The sequence below is a fragment of the Rhinatrema bivittatum genome, chromosome 7, assembly GCF_901001135.1.
Source record: "Rhinatrema bivittatum chromosome 7, aRhiBiv1.1, whole genome shotgun sequence".
Classification (NCBI taxonomy): Eukaryota; Metazoa; Chordata; class Amphibia; order Gymnophiona; family Rhinatrematidae; genus Rhinatrema; species Rhinatrema bivittatum.
The window spans coordinates 289,211,311-289,229,621 of NC_042621.1; the positions used below are offsets into that span (position 1 = coordinate 289,211,311).

At 43.8% G+C, this 18,311-nt stretch overlaps 1 protein-coding gene across 3 annotated transcripts in view; it reads left to right on the forward strand.

The window, feature by feature from the left end:
* Positions 1-18,311, forward strand: part of LOC115095977 (leucine-rich repeat protein SHOC-2-like) — a 101,774-nt gene that overhangs the window by 79,326 nt on the left and 4,137 nt on the right. For all 3 annotated transcript variants that reach the window (XM_029610370.1, XM_029610368.1, XM_029610369.1), the window contains exons 6-8: positions 8,287-8,409; positions 16,502-16,639; positions 18,158-18,275. In XM_029610370.1, coding sequence (XP_029466230.1) covers positions 8,287-8,409; positions 16,502-16,639; positions 18,158-18,275 — 379 coding nt within the window. The remainder of the gene's footprint in view (positions 1-8,286; positions 8,410-16,501; positions 16,640-18,157; positions 18,276-18,311) is intronic.

Here is an 18,311-nt window from a genome sequence, read left to right on the forward strand (position 1 = left end):
GAGCTGTGGTTTTAGATCAAAACTCTACTTAAATGAAATAGTCGCTCCTTCTTATATTTGCTTATTTTATCTGGTAATCAGTTGTTTTGACATTTTATGGTTAATAATTTTTTTTTCCTCTTTGCTTACACCCACTGGTGTTCCCAGGAATGCTGTTTTGCTGGCTTCTCCACATGGTAATGTGGTCAGTTTTTGAGCATAATTATTTCTCCCACGCAGTAGATTTGCTTGTTTGTGCTAAAAGAAAAAAAAAAGTCCACCAGCTTTAAATGGAAGCAATACAGACTCGGAAATTAGTCCAAAATCACATGGAAAGTAACGTTTACCAAACCATTTGTGAATCTCAGGTTCCGAGCAGAGTGTGCTCTTACATTTCTCACCGAATTCTGGCATTTAGGAGCTACTGTTACTCGGGAAGGAGGCCTGGGAGTAATGATCTCAGACAGGCTGAAGGCTGCCAGCCATGCAATTTAATGTTGTGGTACGCCTGGCACAGGGCTCGCTTCCTCGTGGTGCATCATCAACTCCCCCATCATCCCTCTGGCATAATTCCTTTCCTTTCCATCTCTCTGAGACATTCCTTTTATTTCTCATCTGGCTCTTTCTGCTTTCTTCCTCCCACCCCTCCAGCAGTCCTTCTTTTCCCCGCCCCTTGAGATGATCACCTGTCCCTCTTTCTCATCCCTCCCCTACTGGTATTCTTCAGTCTGCAGGATAAGGCGCGAGAGCAGGGCTTACCTGCTGCCACTGCTTCCTTCTGTGATCAGTACCACTCGGGACCCTGGCAGAGGAGGAAGCAGCAGCAGGTAAGCACTGCTGGCTGGAGGAGATCCTGCAGGCCACGTGTGTAGGGAGGAAGAAAAAAAATCAAGGTTTTGCAGCTGCCGGCAATAGCAGTAACTCTTGCCTGAAGCAACTCTTCTCCCTACTGAATGCTCTAATCCATTAATGTATGTACTAGCGCCTTTTATAGCCCGCTGGGCCACCAGTCTCGGAGGGTAAGAATTCACATACACAATAATCAGAACATACATACAGCTGTACAATAAAATAAACACAAAAGAAACAAAACGGGAGAAAAGACCAGCTTAAAACAATCTGACAGATAAAACATTAAGTAGAAAAGGCAAGGTTAAAAAAAAAAAAAGCTTTCAGGAACTTCCTGGATAGAGTAAAATCAGGTTCCAATCTAATGGCCTCTGAGAGCATATTCGAAAATCTAGGACCTGCCATGTGAAATATCCGATCTCTGGGTTCTTGTAAGTGGACCGTCTTAAGAGATGGTACAACAGTTTTGGTTTTTTTTTTTGTTGATCATCATAGCTGCCGTGAACAAGAATATTTTCGAACTAGCACTTGAATATCAGGAGGAGCAAAATTTATGAAATGTGCTTAAAAATGAGTGAGAATTTTTATATCAAACTCTGCACTCTATCAGAAGCCAGTGGATGCCGGCTAGGACTGGAGTGGTATGATCCCAAGGGAAGACATCAGAAATCAGACATGCAAGGGAGTTTTGGAAAAGCTGAATCGGCAAGAAAGAAGTATTTCGTGTTACACCTGAACTTATGTTGTGGATCACTGGTTTGAAAACACTTCAGTAAAGCTAACAGTATGTTCAGTTGCATAAGTAAAGGTATCGGCAGCAGGAAAAGAGAGAGGTAATATTACCCTTTTTTAATAGGTCACAAGCGAGAACCCACCTTGAATAGGGGTCTCGTGCTAATTTTGTATTGTGAAATATTATATTTATGTAATGTGCTATATTATATTTTTAACCCGCTTTTAGTGATGATAGGGTTTGGGACTGGGTTTTATGTTCATTTTTTTATACATATATAGTGATATTTTATTGAATTGTGTGGTGTGTTTTTTTTTTTTTTTTTGTTTTGTTTTGTTTTTTAAGGCTATGAACGGCTTTGGGGCATTTATTCACATAAGGTGGTCTGCAAATGCAAAGATAGACATGGTTCAGAGAAGGGTTAGTAAAACAATACAGAGCCTGAAACACAAAACCTACACTTGAAAGCCTTATGACCCTCTAAGTAACATAGTAATGAGGGCAGAAAAGGACCAAAATGGCCTATCCAGCCTGCCTAGCAAGCTGCTTATGGTAGTATCTGCTGCATCGTGCAAGTTACCCCATGGTTCTCTTAAGGCTAGCAACTGCTGCTCTGTGCAGTTACTCCCAAGCCTTATGATAATGCATAAAAAATGTACTGCTGACAATATTTTAACTGGGTGATGAGCCTTCCTGAAAATTCAGACAGTCCTAATGTGTTTTGCTTATGCACTTGGCCTTAGAAGCAGTCCTGTGTTTTTTCAGTACCCCAGACTGTAAAAGTCTGGGCCCATGTTGGTTATCGTCTGAATCCAATTCCTCTTCCACCCCCCACTGCCGTCAAAGCAGAGAGTGATGATGTAGTTGGGTCAAAAGCATCAAGGCTTATTGTTTAAGGGTAGTAATTGCTGCTTTGTGCAGATTACCCCCATGCTTATTGGATCCCCAGACTGAAAAGTCTGGGCCCTCATTAGTTGTTGTCCAATACCTCTTTTTTTTTTTTCCTCCTGCCGTTGAAGCAGAGAGCAATGTTGCGGTTGCATCAAGGGTTATTAGATATAAGGGTAGTAACCATCACACCAGCCAGTTACTCCCATGCATCCTTTTCTTCATTTCCATCCTCTAGTCTTTAGGGATCCACAGTGTTTATCCCAGGCCATTCTGAATTCTTTGACTGTTTTCGTCTTCACCACCTCCTCTGGAAAAGGGTATTCCAGACATTCAGCACCCTCTCCTGAAGAAATATTTTCTGGTGTCACCCCCCTGAATATTCATTTTGTGACCCCTAGTTCTACTGATTTCTTTTTTTTTCCCAACGGAAAAGGTTTAAAGTTCAAGCATCATTATATTACAGCCTTCAGGTAGCTGAAAGGTTTTATCATTCCTGCACCTCCTCTCTTCCAGGGTGTACATATTTAGATCCTTCAGCCTCTCCTCATAAGTCTTCCGATACTGGTTCCACACCATTTTGGTTGCTCTTCTCTAGACTGCCTCCATCCTGTCTCTGTCTTTCTTGAAATACGGGTTCCAAAACAGAACTCTGTACTAAAAGTGAGGCCTAGCCAAAGACCTTTACAAGGGCATTAACACCTCCTTTTTCCTTACTGCTTATTCCTCTATGCAGGTAAAACAGTAAGATATGCTTAACTCCTTTGTCGTACAGTGACTTTACCCTATCAACATACAAGAGGTTAATACACTTATACCAATTTAGAAAATATATAAATATTCTTTATTATCTTATCAATACAAAAGCATTAGAAAATTCATTACAAATATGAAAAAACATTTTCAAGAAATATTCAAACCAAATTATCTCCAAAATAAAAAATAATAATAATAAAATATAGATATATCTAAAAACCCAAAATTCAGGCAATATCATTATTTATTCAGTGCTTACCATTAATAGTAAAAACAAAACACTCCTTTCAGAGTGGGATACAAGCACATACCACTATTTTTATATTATCTTAATGTTGTAAATAATTTGTATTCTTTTACAAATACTTCATTAATACACAACAAATTGCATTTACCATCCAATGATTATGTGGTTACAAAACTATCATCAATATCTTTTAAATACCCAATTAAAACGCATTATATCACTCATACTCATCCACACTCAATCACACTAACATCTTCACTCGTAAAACCTGTACAAAACACTTTCTTGCACAATACTGAGACTAGATTATAATTTCTAATTTAACAATTTTCCTATACTAAACACATATTAGACTAATCTCATTCATGTGATTATCTCATCTTATCAATTCTATATGTGGCATACACTCTGTTTGAAATTTTAAACCCCCAATCAATCTCGTGTTCAGCAACAATAAACTCTGTTTTGAATGTTAAATCCCATTCATTGGAATCTATGAAACTTTTCAAGATGTTCATTCAAATGAAGCCTAATCTTGATCTGTCTCTCCTAGACTTCCTCACTCCCAATTTTTTAAGATATGTAATTATAATGAACCCCAATGTTCATCCAAATGAAACCTAATCTTACTCTATCTAGCCTATACTTAATCACTCCCGACAGGGCCCTAGTTTCGCCTGACTGCTTCTTCAGGGGAATTTTATTAATCCGTTACGCTCAATAAATGAATCTAATCATAGATCAGGAACCTCTTCTTCACTTATTCCTTGTCCACTTGTTGCTTAATGGTATATAGATGAGTCATTGGTCTTGTTTAAACACCGAAGCCACTTTCCTCATAGACAAAGCCGCTCTATTTTAATCTTCCAAATAATCTTCAACTCCTCTGTTGTTCTTTTACTTTAAATCTTGCTTTTTCAAACGCCAAGGCGGTTTCTGCAACCCTGCTGTGAGCACCGCCTCCAACCTCAGCTTCTCCTTTTATCACTTATCACATATGTTTACCCTCCAAACTTTCACTCCTCCGTCTCTTGTATTCTGTGTATCTAACCATCGAAGACTATCACGGCAGTTTTAGCGCATACATCAGAGGTCTCATCGGAGGAGTTAAGTGGAGGAGTCTCCTACTTCCGTTCAAGGAATTTCACCTGAAATTCCTCTGAGGCAGACGTCCATTGGGGGCAGTTGAAGGAAGACTCTTTGTAAAATAACAACTTTCTGAGTGAAGGTGGTTTGGATTCCAGGATATGCTCAGTTCTTAAGGTAACTTTAAATAAGCCAGCTCTTATTACTTTGGACGCTGTCTGGAATGCTTTAGTTTCTTTAGAAGCCTCTGTTTCCTCACTAACTAAAGTTTCCCTGGATACTAAACAGCAGTTACTGTGAATTGATAAATCAGTTGTTTTACATGGGTGTAAAATTGAAGCATTGGACTCTGGAATTTCTACAGTTGAGAAGATTCAACATGGTCTGGTTGAGTCGGACCTGATTCAGTCCAAGAAGCTAGAGAACATTGATGAGAATGTTTTGAGAAGTTCAAATTTGAGAGTTCTTAATTTTCTTGTTAAGCTTATTCATTCACCATTGGATCTTTTCAAGAACTATATTTCTCAAGATTCCCCCCGAGATTACGCCAGTAATTACTAAAGCATACTATTTGCTACAACAGGCAATGGGAATCAGTGAAGATCAAGCGCAAGATGCGTCCTTAAATCTAGCCAATTTTTCTTCAATCATCTCAGGAAGTTATTGTTTCAAAAAGGGGAGCTCTGTTAGTCACCTTTTTGCTTTTTTGAATTTTTTACTTAATTGTTTTATGTTTTATTGTAAACCAATGTGATACATATTTTGAACGTCTGTGTATATATCTTTGGCAGGACCATTATTATGGAACACATTACCACTGGAATTAAGACTAATGAAAGACTTAAAACTCTTTAAAAAAAAAAAAGGCTTAAAAACATGGCTCTTCAAAAAAGCATTTCACAGTGAGGTAGCGGAATAACAACACATACACAAAGCAGGAAGTCACCAAGAAAAAGCAAAATTGCTTATTTTTTTTATTATTTTCTCACAATTAAGTATTAAATTAGAAAGACAGTTAATCATAAATGGTAACCACACCCATTCCCCATTTAGAGTATATTATTGAACCATGTAACCGTATAATAATGGCACCCTATGGATAATTGAGAAACCACATATTTGTGCCTAACTGAAAACCGTTGTGATGGTGTACTACTAAACGACGGTATAGAAAAGTTTTAAATAAATAAAATAAATAAATATATAAAAAACAAATAAATGATAGAAATGTAGTTTTAAAGTATTTCTTTCGTAATAGGTTACTGCCCTTCTATGGCCAAAGGTTATTTATTAATTAATTAATTAATTAATTAACTTTTATTTACCGACATTCGTGCAGCACATCATGCCGGTTTACAAATAACTCAGGTGGGCGATACAATAAAACAATGTACAAAGAATAAAATAAAAATAAAATAAAAAATAAAAACCATAACAATGTAACCTTAGAACCAAATACTATTTCTTACAAAAGGACACATTAACCGATCATGATCAAAAAGGGATAAATTAAGGTTATGGATATTTCCTGATATTACTAGAGGAACCCAAGAACGCAGGAAGAAACTTCTTGCTATGCGGTCTGCGGTTTTGTCCTTAGGAGCACAGTTTATATTGAGAGATCTTTGTAAAGTACCTTAACTTTAATTATATTTACGTCTAACCTTCTCAGCTGAGATTACTCCTGGATTCACACGCCTGGGTTAGCTCTTTAGCAGTAGGCTTGAGAGAAGATGGTGTTTGTAATAAAGAAAAGAGAAGCAGACCAGTGTTAATTTGCTCTTTTTTTTTTTTCTTTCTTGATCTTCCCTTGTTTCCACTAAGATTGTGAAAAAGGTGTGAATATTCTTTTTTTTTTTTCTCTTTGGTTTTTTCATTATCTTGATATAATACTATATCATTGTACGATTGACATTTTTTTCACACATTTCTGGCACAAGAGATTCTTGTGTTATATATTGTAAAATTCAATTAAAAATAAAATTAAACAAAAAAAAAAAAAAAGCTGACATTCCTAAATTTAGGTACCTAAGTTAGGCTTCTATTTTCAGCCAAACTTGGGTCATTTTTCTAACAGGATCACACGTGAAAAGTCCCTTTTCGCATGCTGATACCTATATCGGGGCGGGTTCTGGGCGGCATCGACACCGGAAGGGGAGGAGTCGGGGCGGCACCAGGGCGGACGTCGCTGACGGTGAAAAGGTAATGCGCCCAATAGCACCACCTTTCAAGGTGGCGCTATTGGTTTGCGAAAGCCCGCCCCCCCGGTACCGCGTGATTCACAGAGGCCTGTGCCATTAGAAAATTTAGCCCTTAGGGTCCTACGGTTTTTTTTGGGTTTTTTTTTTTCTTCAGTAGAAAATTCTTCTGGGAGTCTAAATTTAGTGCTGCTATTCATTTTCCTAGAGGTAGATGTCTAAGGCCTGGATTTATCAAATGCACTAAAAATATCGCATGCGATAGGAAAAGGGGTGTGTTTTATGGTAATAGGCAGTTAGTTCTTTGCATAGGTATTAGTGCAATCTTAGCACAAATTGCGATAACTTTTTCACACTTAGCGATATGTGCCAGAATTGTTGTATTTCTTACATACAACCACTGGGGGGGGGAACGAACCATGTTTAGTAAAGCTAGGCTGGCTCCAGGAGCCTATCAGGGCCCTCCTGAGAGAGCCTTTCATAGAGATATAAATACCTATTTAGTGTGAGGGCATTATGGCTAGAGTCTCACTCTCGCGCGCTCTCTCTCTCCCCCCCCCCCCCCCCCCCCCCCATGGTGGTAGGAGGGCCGTGCTATCTAGGCTGGCTCTCCAGGAGCTTAAAAACGCACGTGATTAAGCCCTATCGCACAGTTTTACGCAAATGAAAAAGGTGTAGTTAAAATTTGCGTTAAAGCTGTGTGTTTATGGCTTCGCAAAACTGTGAGTCCCGCTCCAATATCCTCCCCTGTTTCTCATTTGCATCGCAGGCGTTTTTTGCATGCGAAAATGCCTTAACGCATGCAAAAACACCATATAGCACTTTGATAAATGACCCCCTAAGTTAGGTGCCTAATGCTGAAAATTGATGGTTCCCTGTCCTAACTGCAGAACCATAGCTCCCACTTTAGGGAAAGTCAGTTTATAAATCTAGAAAACTTACTCTGATTGGTTGCCTAAATTTAGGTCTTCAGTTTCACTAGGCTTCTAAATTTAGGCTTCCTATTTATTTCCAAAGTGCCAATATAGAAGCTTGACTCCCAAAATTAGGCAGCTAAATCCTTTGAAAATTGGCCCCATTGTCTTTATTCTGAGCTTCTTCAAAGAAGGTCTGGGTGTTGGAGTTGTGCCTGACAGCTTCATTGGGGGCTTCTTAAACAGTGCTTGAGAGTTCTTCAGGACTCTGGGATCTCCAGCCGAGGAAAACACAGTGCTCACCACATTTGTCTAAGGAGCATCCAGATGTTAGCTAGTAAGTGGAAAGCATGTCCAGTCAATGGTCAGGTATTGCTGTGGAGTTTGTACTGCTGGCTGATCATTCAAATAATGCAGTGGGCTTTCATACTTCGTGCTGACGGCTTTCCATTTTTATGCTGGCTCACGAGGCCTCCAGAAGTGTATGTTGCACATATGTAAAGATCTCATTTTGCCTTTTCACTGGTTCCACTCCCTTCTGTCTTATCACTACTGACAGTGACTTCAAGGCTGACATTCCTGAACATTTTGTATTTTTGCGATCTCAATCACAAACGTTTGGGCTTGTAATTACAGGACAATCAGCTAACTTCGCTGCCCTTGGATTTTGGGACTTGGATCAGTATGGTGGAATTGAATTTGGCTACAAATCAGCTCTCAAAAATTCCAGAGGATGTGTCGGGGCTGATTTCCCTGGAGGTGAGTAAAAAGGAAGGCCTGCAAGTGAGGAACTAGTGACATTGCACAGTCACTGACTTATAGCTTTGCAGAGAAAAGAAGTTGCTTTGCACTTTTGAGCAAATGTTGTGCTAAATAAACATAGGCAGCGAGGGTTCAAAGCTTAGCTCAGGTATGGGGAAACTCCAGTCTTTGAGGATTTCAGACTGGTCAGATTTTTAGGATATCCCTAGTGAATATGTACAAGAGAAATTAGTAAGCATACTTTCAATTGCAGGCAAATCTATCTTGTGCAAATTTATTAGGGATATCCTGAAACCCAACCAGTTAGCAGCCCTTGAGGACCAGTGGTTCCCCACTCCTGGCTTAGGTGAACAGCTCTGCTACACCTATGTCTTTGGCATCGTGCATTTAATGGAATTGGTGACCTCCTCCATAGCATGAAAAAGTTCTCTAATCGTCAACTCTTGAGTTTTCAGGACACTTTACTGTAACCTTTCCACATTACTCCCAGGCCCAGTTGGCTAAAGACCATGAACTCAAGATTGCCTGGAAACCTGGGTTTGGTATCTAGTTTAGCAGTAGATGGACCATCACAGTCAAACAACTTCGTTTGACCCAGGAAGACAATTGACCAAGGCAGAGCAGAGTTTACCAATGCTCTTTCCCAAGCTCCTGTATTTCCCTTTCTTTTTAGTGTGAGAGATCCACAGAAACTTAGCTTCCTAGCAATGCATGGCTAGACACATCCTGCAGTAATTTTTTTTTTTTCTGAGAAGGTAATGAGTGAAATACAAATGGAGAAATCACCTACCTGATAATTTCGTTTTCCTTAGTGTAGAGAGATGGACTCAGGACCAATGGGTATAGTGTATTCCTGATAGTAGTTGGAGACAGATCAGATTTCAATCTGATGTCAGCCCTAGTACATATACCCCTGTGCAGCTCTTCAGTATTCTCCTCAAAAAGCATTGTGGATATATGTATGACTGAATAACTTGATTAAACTTTATAACTTGATTAATTTGAACTGGATGAATTGGCTATAGCTGGAGACCGCTAGTGCCCTCAACCGAGAAATGTCGACATCTGGTAGGGAGGGTGTCCTAGATGAAGGAAAGCATGGCTTACCCGTGAATCACTCGCTCCCGGGGATGTCCCCCGAGAATTCCATGAGTAACCGCAGCCGTGGGTAGGATGCTGAGTCCATCTGTCTACACTAAGGAAAACGAAATTATCAGGTAGGTAATGTCTCCATTTCCTAGCATGTAGCAGATGGACTCAGGACCAATGGGATGTATAAAAGCTACTCCCAAACCGGGTGGGAGGCTGCCTGTGACCCACTTAGTACTGCCCTTGCAAATACTGTGTCCTCCTGAGCCTGAACATGCAGGCGGTAAAACCTGAAGAAGGTGTGGATGGAGGACCATGTCGCCGCCCTGCAGATCTTGGCAGGTGACAGCATCTTGGTTTCCGCCCAGGACACTGCCTGGGCTCTAGTAGAATGAACCTTAGGCTGGCTAGTCTGACTGCCCGGGCTTCTAGGCGATTGATATTCTATCCCGACTCTTCTTTATTCCATTGCCCTTGGGCGGTTAGCTCCTGGCAGTGTGCTCCCCATCCTTGTAGGCTGGCATCCGTGGTGAGTAGGATCCAGGTTGGGGAGGATAGTCTCATTCCCTGGCTCAGATGGGCTTCTTGTAGCCACCATCATAGTTGGGCCCGAACTCTGTCCGGGAGCTGAAGCTGTATGGTGTAGTTCTGGGACAGTGGATTCCATCGTGATAGTAGTGAGCGTTGTAGGGGTCTCATGTGAGCTCGTGCCCATTGCACTACTTCCAGTGTGGATGCCATGAGGCCAAGGACTTGTAGGTAATCCCAAGCTGTGGGGCGAAGTTCGCTCAACAGGGTTCGTAACTGGGTCATCTGTTTTGATCTCCTTGTCTGTGTCAAGATGACCTTGTTTTGTTGGGTGTTGAACCGGACTCCCAGGTATTCTAGAGATTGGGAAGACTGCAGGCTCTTGTTTGTGTTGACCACCCACCTGAGGCTCTCCAGTAGAGTTTTGACTCTGGTTGTCTGGTGGCTTTCCTCTGGGGATTTCGCTCTGATCAGCCAATCGTCTAGATAAGGGTGCACGCGGATTCCTTCCTCAGTGTTGCGGCCACCACCACTATGATCTTGGTGAATGTCTGGGATGCAGTGGCTAACCCGAAAGGTAGTGCCCGGAACTGGTAGTGACGGTCCAGGATCAAGAAGCGTAGAAAATGCTGATGCTCTTGATGGATCGGAATGTGTAGGTAGGCTTCCGACAGATCCAGTTGTATCGCCCTTATTACCGAGCGTAGGGTTTCCATGCGGAAGTGAGGAATCTTTAGGTGACGGTTGACCGCCTTGAGGTCCAGAATAGGTCTTGAACGTTCCTTCCTTCTTGGGAATGATAAAATAGAATAATGGCCAGTATTTATTTGTTGTGGAGGCACCGGTGTTATAGCCTTTAAGGCTAGTAATCTGGTCAGTGTAGATTCCACCGCCATTCTCTTGGAAGGGTTGTGGCAGGGAGATTCCACAAACTTGTCCAGAGGGAGGTGGTGGAAATCTAGGTAATATCCCTCTCGAATGATGGATAGGACCCACTTGTCCGAAGTTATCACGACCCATCTTTGGTAGAATAGGGAAAGTCTGCCCCCTATGGCTTCTTCCTTTGGATGGGTTGGCTGATTTTCATTGTGGGGTGCGGCTGGGGCCTGGGCCCGAGCTGGCTCCCCTTTTATTGTGCTTGTTCCGAAAGGACTGGCTCCGGCCTGTGGGGCGGGCCGCTTGATATGAGCTTCTATATGGGTTGAAGCGCTGTGATCCTCTGCCCCTGGAGGTCCGGGGGAAGGAGCGCTGGTTTCTCTTATTCCTGTCCTTCGGTAGCCGCGGCAGTGGGGACTTGCCCCATTTGTTGGCTAGTTTCTCTAGTTCGCTTCCGAACAGGAGTGTTCCCTTGAAAGGCATCCTTGTGAGTCTTGTTTTGGAGGATGCGTCGGCTGACCAGTTTCGGAGCCAGATTTGTTTTCTGGCTGCCATGGCGGATAAGACTCCTCTAGCTGCTGTGCGTACCAGATCCGAAGCGGTGTCCGCAAGGAATGATACAGCTGGTTCCAGGGCTTCCCCAGGAGTGTTCCTGTTCTGTGCTAAGCAGGCGCGTGTCACCATTGTACAGCAGGCCGCGATCTGTAAAGACATAGCGGAGACATCAAAGGACTGTTTGAGGACAGATTCCAGACGTCTGTCTTGAGCATCCTTGAGTGCTGCTCCTCCCTCCACCGGGATAGTAGTGCGCTTAGATCACGCAGACCATGGCATCCACTTTCGGACATGCCAGGAGATCTTTGGTGCCTGGGTCCAGAGGGTACATGGCTGCCAGAACCCGGCCCCCTTTGAACGTGGTTTCTGGGGCATCCCATTCCAGGTCAATTAGTTGCTGGATGGCTTGTAATAGTGGGAAATGGCGGGAGGTCTGACTGAGTCCCTCCAAAAGTGGGTTCATCTTAGGTTCCCCCGAGGCGCTTGTGCCCGGGATGGCAAACTCTTTTAAGCTGTGTATGACCAGGTCTGGAAGCTCGTCCTTGGTGAAGAAGCGTTTCATGGTTCGATGGGGTTCTGTCCCCGAAGGGAGTTCCCCCCCCCTTCCTCCAGGGGTTCTGACTCCTCATCTGAGATGTCCGTGTCCCCGAAGGTGGGGCTTCTGGGTGGTGGGATCACTTCCCTGGGCATAGAGGGTCCTGGCATGTTGAGGTCCTCTGGTGGAGCCTGAGGCCGCATTATAAGAGGCCCCGGTTGCATGTGGACGAAGGTATGCAGACCTTAGAAGAATTCCACCCAGGAGATAGATGCTGGGTCTAGACTAGGGGGCACCATGTCCCTGGGGAGCCCTGTTTGAGGGGGGTCCCGCTGTGTAATGCTAGGTCCGGCGTACTGCTCGAGAGGCTGGGGTCCGGTACTGGCTGGGGAGGGCCATGAGTTGGGTCCCCTAGGGCCTCTTCGCACTGTATACACAGGGTCGTGGCCTCCTCATGTTGTGCAGCTCTAATATGGCTTGCTGGGCAAAGGCCCTGAGCTTTGAGTTTATTTTCCGGTGGTGCCATGGCTTTTGCACCACCGGAAAATAAAGTTGTGCGCTCCGGTGTGTGTCGAAGTTGCACGTGTAGGTTTGTGTGTACAGGTCGAAATTATGCGCTCGGGACAGTAAGCGCGTGGCTAAGCGCGTCGCTTTTGCGCCCGGTACTTGTGCGTGCGACGTGCGCACAAGGTATTTGTGCGCACGGCTCGTCACGGCGGACAGGGCGGCAAACAGAGCCAAAATGGTGACTGCGACCACACAGACAATATGGTGACCACCTCGGAAGGTATCCACATGGGAGGGCCCTCTGATCTGACCGGGGTCTAGCCCTGCTAGGGCCAATCAACCCGATGGCACTTGTCCTGGCTGGCGACGTGTGCGTCTCCTCGAGCTTCGGAGACCGGAGACTTTTAAATAGATTTCTACCTTACCTTGTCTCGGCGCTTCCCGGTTTAATTCCGGGCGGTCTCCGGCTGCGGGGGGGAGAGGGAAAATACCTTCACCGCCACGCTCGAGGTTGCACCCGCTGCCTCTCAGCCTCACCCGATGTCCGGGGCTAGGTCCCCGCTGAGGGTTGGCCGCCGAGGCTTACCTCCGAGGGATCACGGAAATCACCTCGGGGAATCTCAACTGGGGGAGAGACCCAACGGGTGTCACCGCAGGAGAGCGGGACTCATCTGTAGAGGTAAGATTTTCTTCTTAATTTGGTTTTCTTTGGTAAAATTACTCTAACACTGCTAGCGTGCATAGTGCCTAACTGCTATGGAGACGGAAAATACTGAAGAGCTGCACTTCCTGCAGGGGTATATGTACTAGGGGCTGACGTCAGATTGAAATCTGATCCGTCTCCAACTGCTAGCAGGAGTACACTATACCCATTGGTCCTGAGTCCATCTGCTACACGCTAGGAAAGTGAAGATTTCGCACAGCTGCAGGAAGAATTCTTCACCCAGAGAGATGTAGAATTGTACGCGCATTCTGTGGAAAGCCGTATGACATCGGCAGGGGCAGCTCAAGGCAATCTGCTGCCTGAGGCGAAGGATGAAATGGTTACCCCCCCCCCCCCCCAATGCTCCGGTGCAGGTGAAATCAGTGAGGGCAGGGGGAAGGCAATGGAGGGTGAAGTGACTTGCCCCAGATCACAAGGAATGGCAAGAGGATTTGAACCCTGGCTTCCCTTCTTTGCAGCCCCCTGATCTATTCACTGTTTTTGGGCCTGTTGTTTTTTAGTTCTCAGTTTTCGGCGTCCGCACTAGGGGATGCCGTAGAAATGTTTAATGGGACAGGGTGCCCTATGGCCATCCTACTCCCCCCCCCCCCCCTGGCTCTAGAAATAGGACTCCCCCATTCCCTATTGCCTGCCTCCCAACCTTCTCCAGGATCTGCCCCCTGGGGGTGTGAGAGGTTGGTGAATGGTGGGAGTCTGTGTGTGTGAGTGACATACTCTCTCTTAGGACTGATACAAGGGTATTAGATGCCCTAGACAAACCTTACAGCCTTTCATTCCCCCTTCCCTCCCCTCCCCACCCCACATAATTAAAACTTATGCATTCTTTTCCATTTTAAAATGTATTAAGTTTCCCCAACTGAAAAAGGCAGATTACATATGGAAAATAGACTCTCAAAGTACAAACTTCTGAAATAAAAATCACTTACAGCAGCATATATATTATTATAGACACACACTGCAAAAAAACCCCCATTTTCCATAATAGTTTAATAGACTTACTAAACTAGCTTTCTCATATTAATCAAGGCAGTTTACTGGATCCCATGCGGTATTAGGCCTATGGTAAAGTGCACTGGGCCCACAGAAAGCCAGGAATAAACTGAACTACAATTCCAGTATAGGAAGCCCTCCATATCACAACTGCCACCACTCAACCTATGGAAAAGCTATACTGCAAATATTACATCAGGCCCTAAACACCTATAACCCTCCTATTAGGAAAACAGATTAAAGCCAGGTTGATGTAAATCCCTGCACAGAAACTACACGCTAGCAGAATACCTAAGGCCTCAGTCACACAAGCAGAAGACAGACTTTCACCAAATACAGAATAAAGAGATCATAAAATATAAATTGAAATGTGCAGACAAAAACTGAACTGGAAATCCCAAGAAGCCAAACTTTGTAAGTAATGCGCAAACAACCCAGAAATATAAAACATTAAACATACCAATAAAAATGTCAAATCTGCTGAGAAATTCAGCCAATTAAAAACACGTATAAAAATGTTTAACATTATCAAATACTAATAAAATATTTCAAAATATTCAATAATTAAAAGGATAAAAAAAAAAACCTCCCACTCTCCATACCTGGGAACTTTACATATCTAGTTCTCCGGAGATTGGAGGGTGCACAAACTTTAACTTCTCTCATACACATATATACAGGCACTCTTAGACACAGAGACACAGACAGACAAGACTCCACCTCTATCCCCAGGACTCTGTGCTGTTCTACTCTCTTCTCCACCATGCTGCACACTTTCACCTGCGCTGGCACTGCCGCAGGACCTTTCTTTTGCTGGCAGGGAGTGGAAACCCTGCCAGCATGTCACTTCACTATGTGGCCAGTCCTGCTGCCAGAGTTTGCCTGCATGAAGGGTGAGGCAGCTGTGGCAGGAAGGTTTCAGGGGGGGGGGCAATCTTACTGCCTCACCTTGCCTCATTATAGAACTGCCCCTGGACATCAGCCTTCCAACCATGAGACCTATTCTGTTATAATGATTAATGCAGATATTCCTAAACTGCCTGCCTCTTGCATGTGGTGAGAACTGAACATAGGGAAATCCTCTACCTGGTTTCACAGTCCCACAACAGCTCTTCCCCTCTAGCGCTCCTTTTCACTGCTTTCAGAAGAGACGGCTGAGGGGGGATATGATAGAGGTCTTTAAAATCAGGAGAGGTCTAGAACGGGTAGATGAGAATCTGTTATTTACTCTTTTGGATAATGGAAGGACTAGGGGCCACTCCATGAAGTTAGCATGTGGCACATTTAAAACTAATCAGAGAAAAGTTTTTCACTCAACACCCAATTAAGCTCTGGAATTTGTTGCCAGAGGATGTGGTTAGAGTAGTTAATGTAGCTGGGTTTAAAAAAAGGTTTGGATACATTTTTGGAAGAGAAATCCATTAACTGCTATTGATCAATTTGACTTGGGGAATAGCCACTGCTATTATTGGCATCGGTAGCATGGGATCTTCTTAGTGTTTGGGTAATTGCCAGGTACTTGTAGCATGGATTGGCCACTGTTGGAAACAGGATGCTGGGCTTGATGCATCCTTGGTCTGACCCAGAATAGCAATTTCTTGTTTTTACTACTGCTGTATAGCAGACACACAGAGATGTCCTGTGGGAAACTTTTGTCCATTACAAATGCAGAACTGCAGTGGCCTTAAGCAGCCATTCTAAGAAATGAGTGAAGCAGTCTGTTAAGATTCTCCCTTCTGACATTTATTTTGGAGGTATTCCTATTTAAAGATTTTCTTAATGCTCCTCTGCTTACCTCCTGCGCCCGTGTAAGGAGATCCAGCTGAATCAGAAACCCGCGTTCAGCAGAACTACAGCATAAGCCACGCTGGAGAGCGAACTGGGCAGGGAGACTTTATAAAAGGAGCTGGGGTCATAATAAAACCATTTACTAAAGCAACAATTTCCTAAAACGAAACAGAAGGAAGACCTAGAAATAAAGCTAAAGGAGGAGGCAGTAGAGCCAAAAAACAGGAAAGTTGATGTTTTGAGCAATTCATCTCGTAATCCTGATATTCACTTCCAGTTCTCAGGGGCTGCAGACGGGGGGGGGGGGGGTGTCTGCTTTTCAGGGCATCCACAATGAATATTCCTCAGCTGTATTTGCATACGCTTAGTCTGAGAGCGTGGTTCATTTACATATTCTGCTTACCCTGATCTGGCCCTTGAAAGGACCCTGATGAATACCTCTGGTCTAGAATCCACCCCTGCTGCGTTACATTGACGCATTGATATTTCTCCTCCAGGTTCTCATATTGTCAAACAATCTCCTGAAGAAACTTCCGCACGGCATTGGAAACCTGAGGAAATTAAGAGAGCTGGATCTGGAGGAGAATAAACTTGAATCTCTGCCAAATGAAATTGCATATCTTAAGGATCTACAGGTAAGGCTTTCTCTTTGTTAATCTTCGATGTCTGTTCTCAGTTTTCAGACTCGTAAAATCTTTTAGACCTTGAGCCAGGAGCTCTGAATCCGCAGGGCATACCTGACGCGAAGCATCTGCAGCATGAACAAGCTTGCAGTGTTACTTGGCAGTAACGTGTGCGTGTATACTGCTGGTGCACCACATGAAATATCACAACTTAAAACAGCAGTGCAGGGCCGTGCACGGTCATGTGGAAGGCTACGGAGGCAGTATTCACAGTCCCATGAGGTACCAGAGAGAATCACAGTCTGTGACTCCTGGCTAGAGACTCTTTCTGCCAAATCTGGGCTGGGTGAGGTTGTAAAACAAATGAGAAGTACCCCAGGAACTTGTGAACGAAGGCTTCTGGCATGATTGCCCAATAGAAGCTGGTTTTGTTTGAGAAGGAAGCAGGAGGAACCTGGCATACCTTCACGTACGGTGAGAGCGTTAGTGATGAGCACCCTTTGGCATATGCATAGTGCCAGCCTCTAGTGCATTCAGCCAAAAGAAATGTTAGAGCTAAACCAGGAAGGTGAATGAGAAGAAGCATTTATTTTTATTCCAGAAATGTCTCAAAAGCAAGTACTTTATAGGCACGTCATTGGAAACAATAGAAATCTATTCTAAATATTTCAGTGCACAACAAAAGGTTCTGCAGGTGTGAGTAGAAAGCATTAGCAGAAACAAACAGACCTGTGTTTGCTGAACATGTCTGCTTTAAGTAGTGGTCCTTATGAAGTTCCGGCTTACTAAACACAGACAGGTTGATATTCAAAGGGTTTGGCTAAGTAATCTTTTGAGTTACCCCCTACAAAACCCGAGATTTGAATTTTTCTCCCATCAGTCCAGCTAGATTTTGTCTTCGTGTATCATTTCTGCACAGAGTTTAGTTGGATAAAAGTGACAGTGAGAGGCATTTCGGGGTACGGTTATATTTTTAGTTGGTGAGCGCTGGTACTCGGGGCTGCCTGCCTAAAGTTAGCCAGCTAAGTCCGGTTGGAAAATGAGCCGTCTTGAAATTACCTGGGTATCTTTATCTGGACATGTTCTGCTGAATATCTGGATAAAGTTATCCCGATAACGTTACCTAACACCGGCAGGCTAATATTGACCTCACAGAGCATAACGTGCTGACACTTCAGTGACATTAGTGAGAAAACTAAGAATCACAAAAGTGCTTCCCCATGCTATCCAGACTTAAAGGCTCTTGGCTATTGGCAGGTACCTGACTACAGAGGTCAGTTTTAGATCATCCCTTTTACTTTATTCGTTCTCGTACAGGGCTATTCTCTGGTGCCCTAGCAGTGTTACTCCACTTCTCCCTGAAGGGGGGTGGGAAGAGCATCTTCCTCCGCCGTCTGTTTGCTTTCTGGTATTGAGATTCTGATTCTCTACAGGTCACCACATTTCATGAACTGGGAGAATGACCCCTTTCATTTGCTGTTGGTTAACTTTTGTAATTTTTCTTTTGTGTGTAACTTTTTTGTCACGCAGAAATTAGTCCTGACTAATAATCAGCTAAGCACCCTGCCAAGAGGGATCGGGCACCTTACCAACCTGACACATCTTGGACTGGGGGAGAATCTCCTCACTCACCTGCCAGAGGAAATTGGTAAGAGAGCCTCTTAATTTCTCATTGCATCTCATT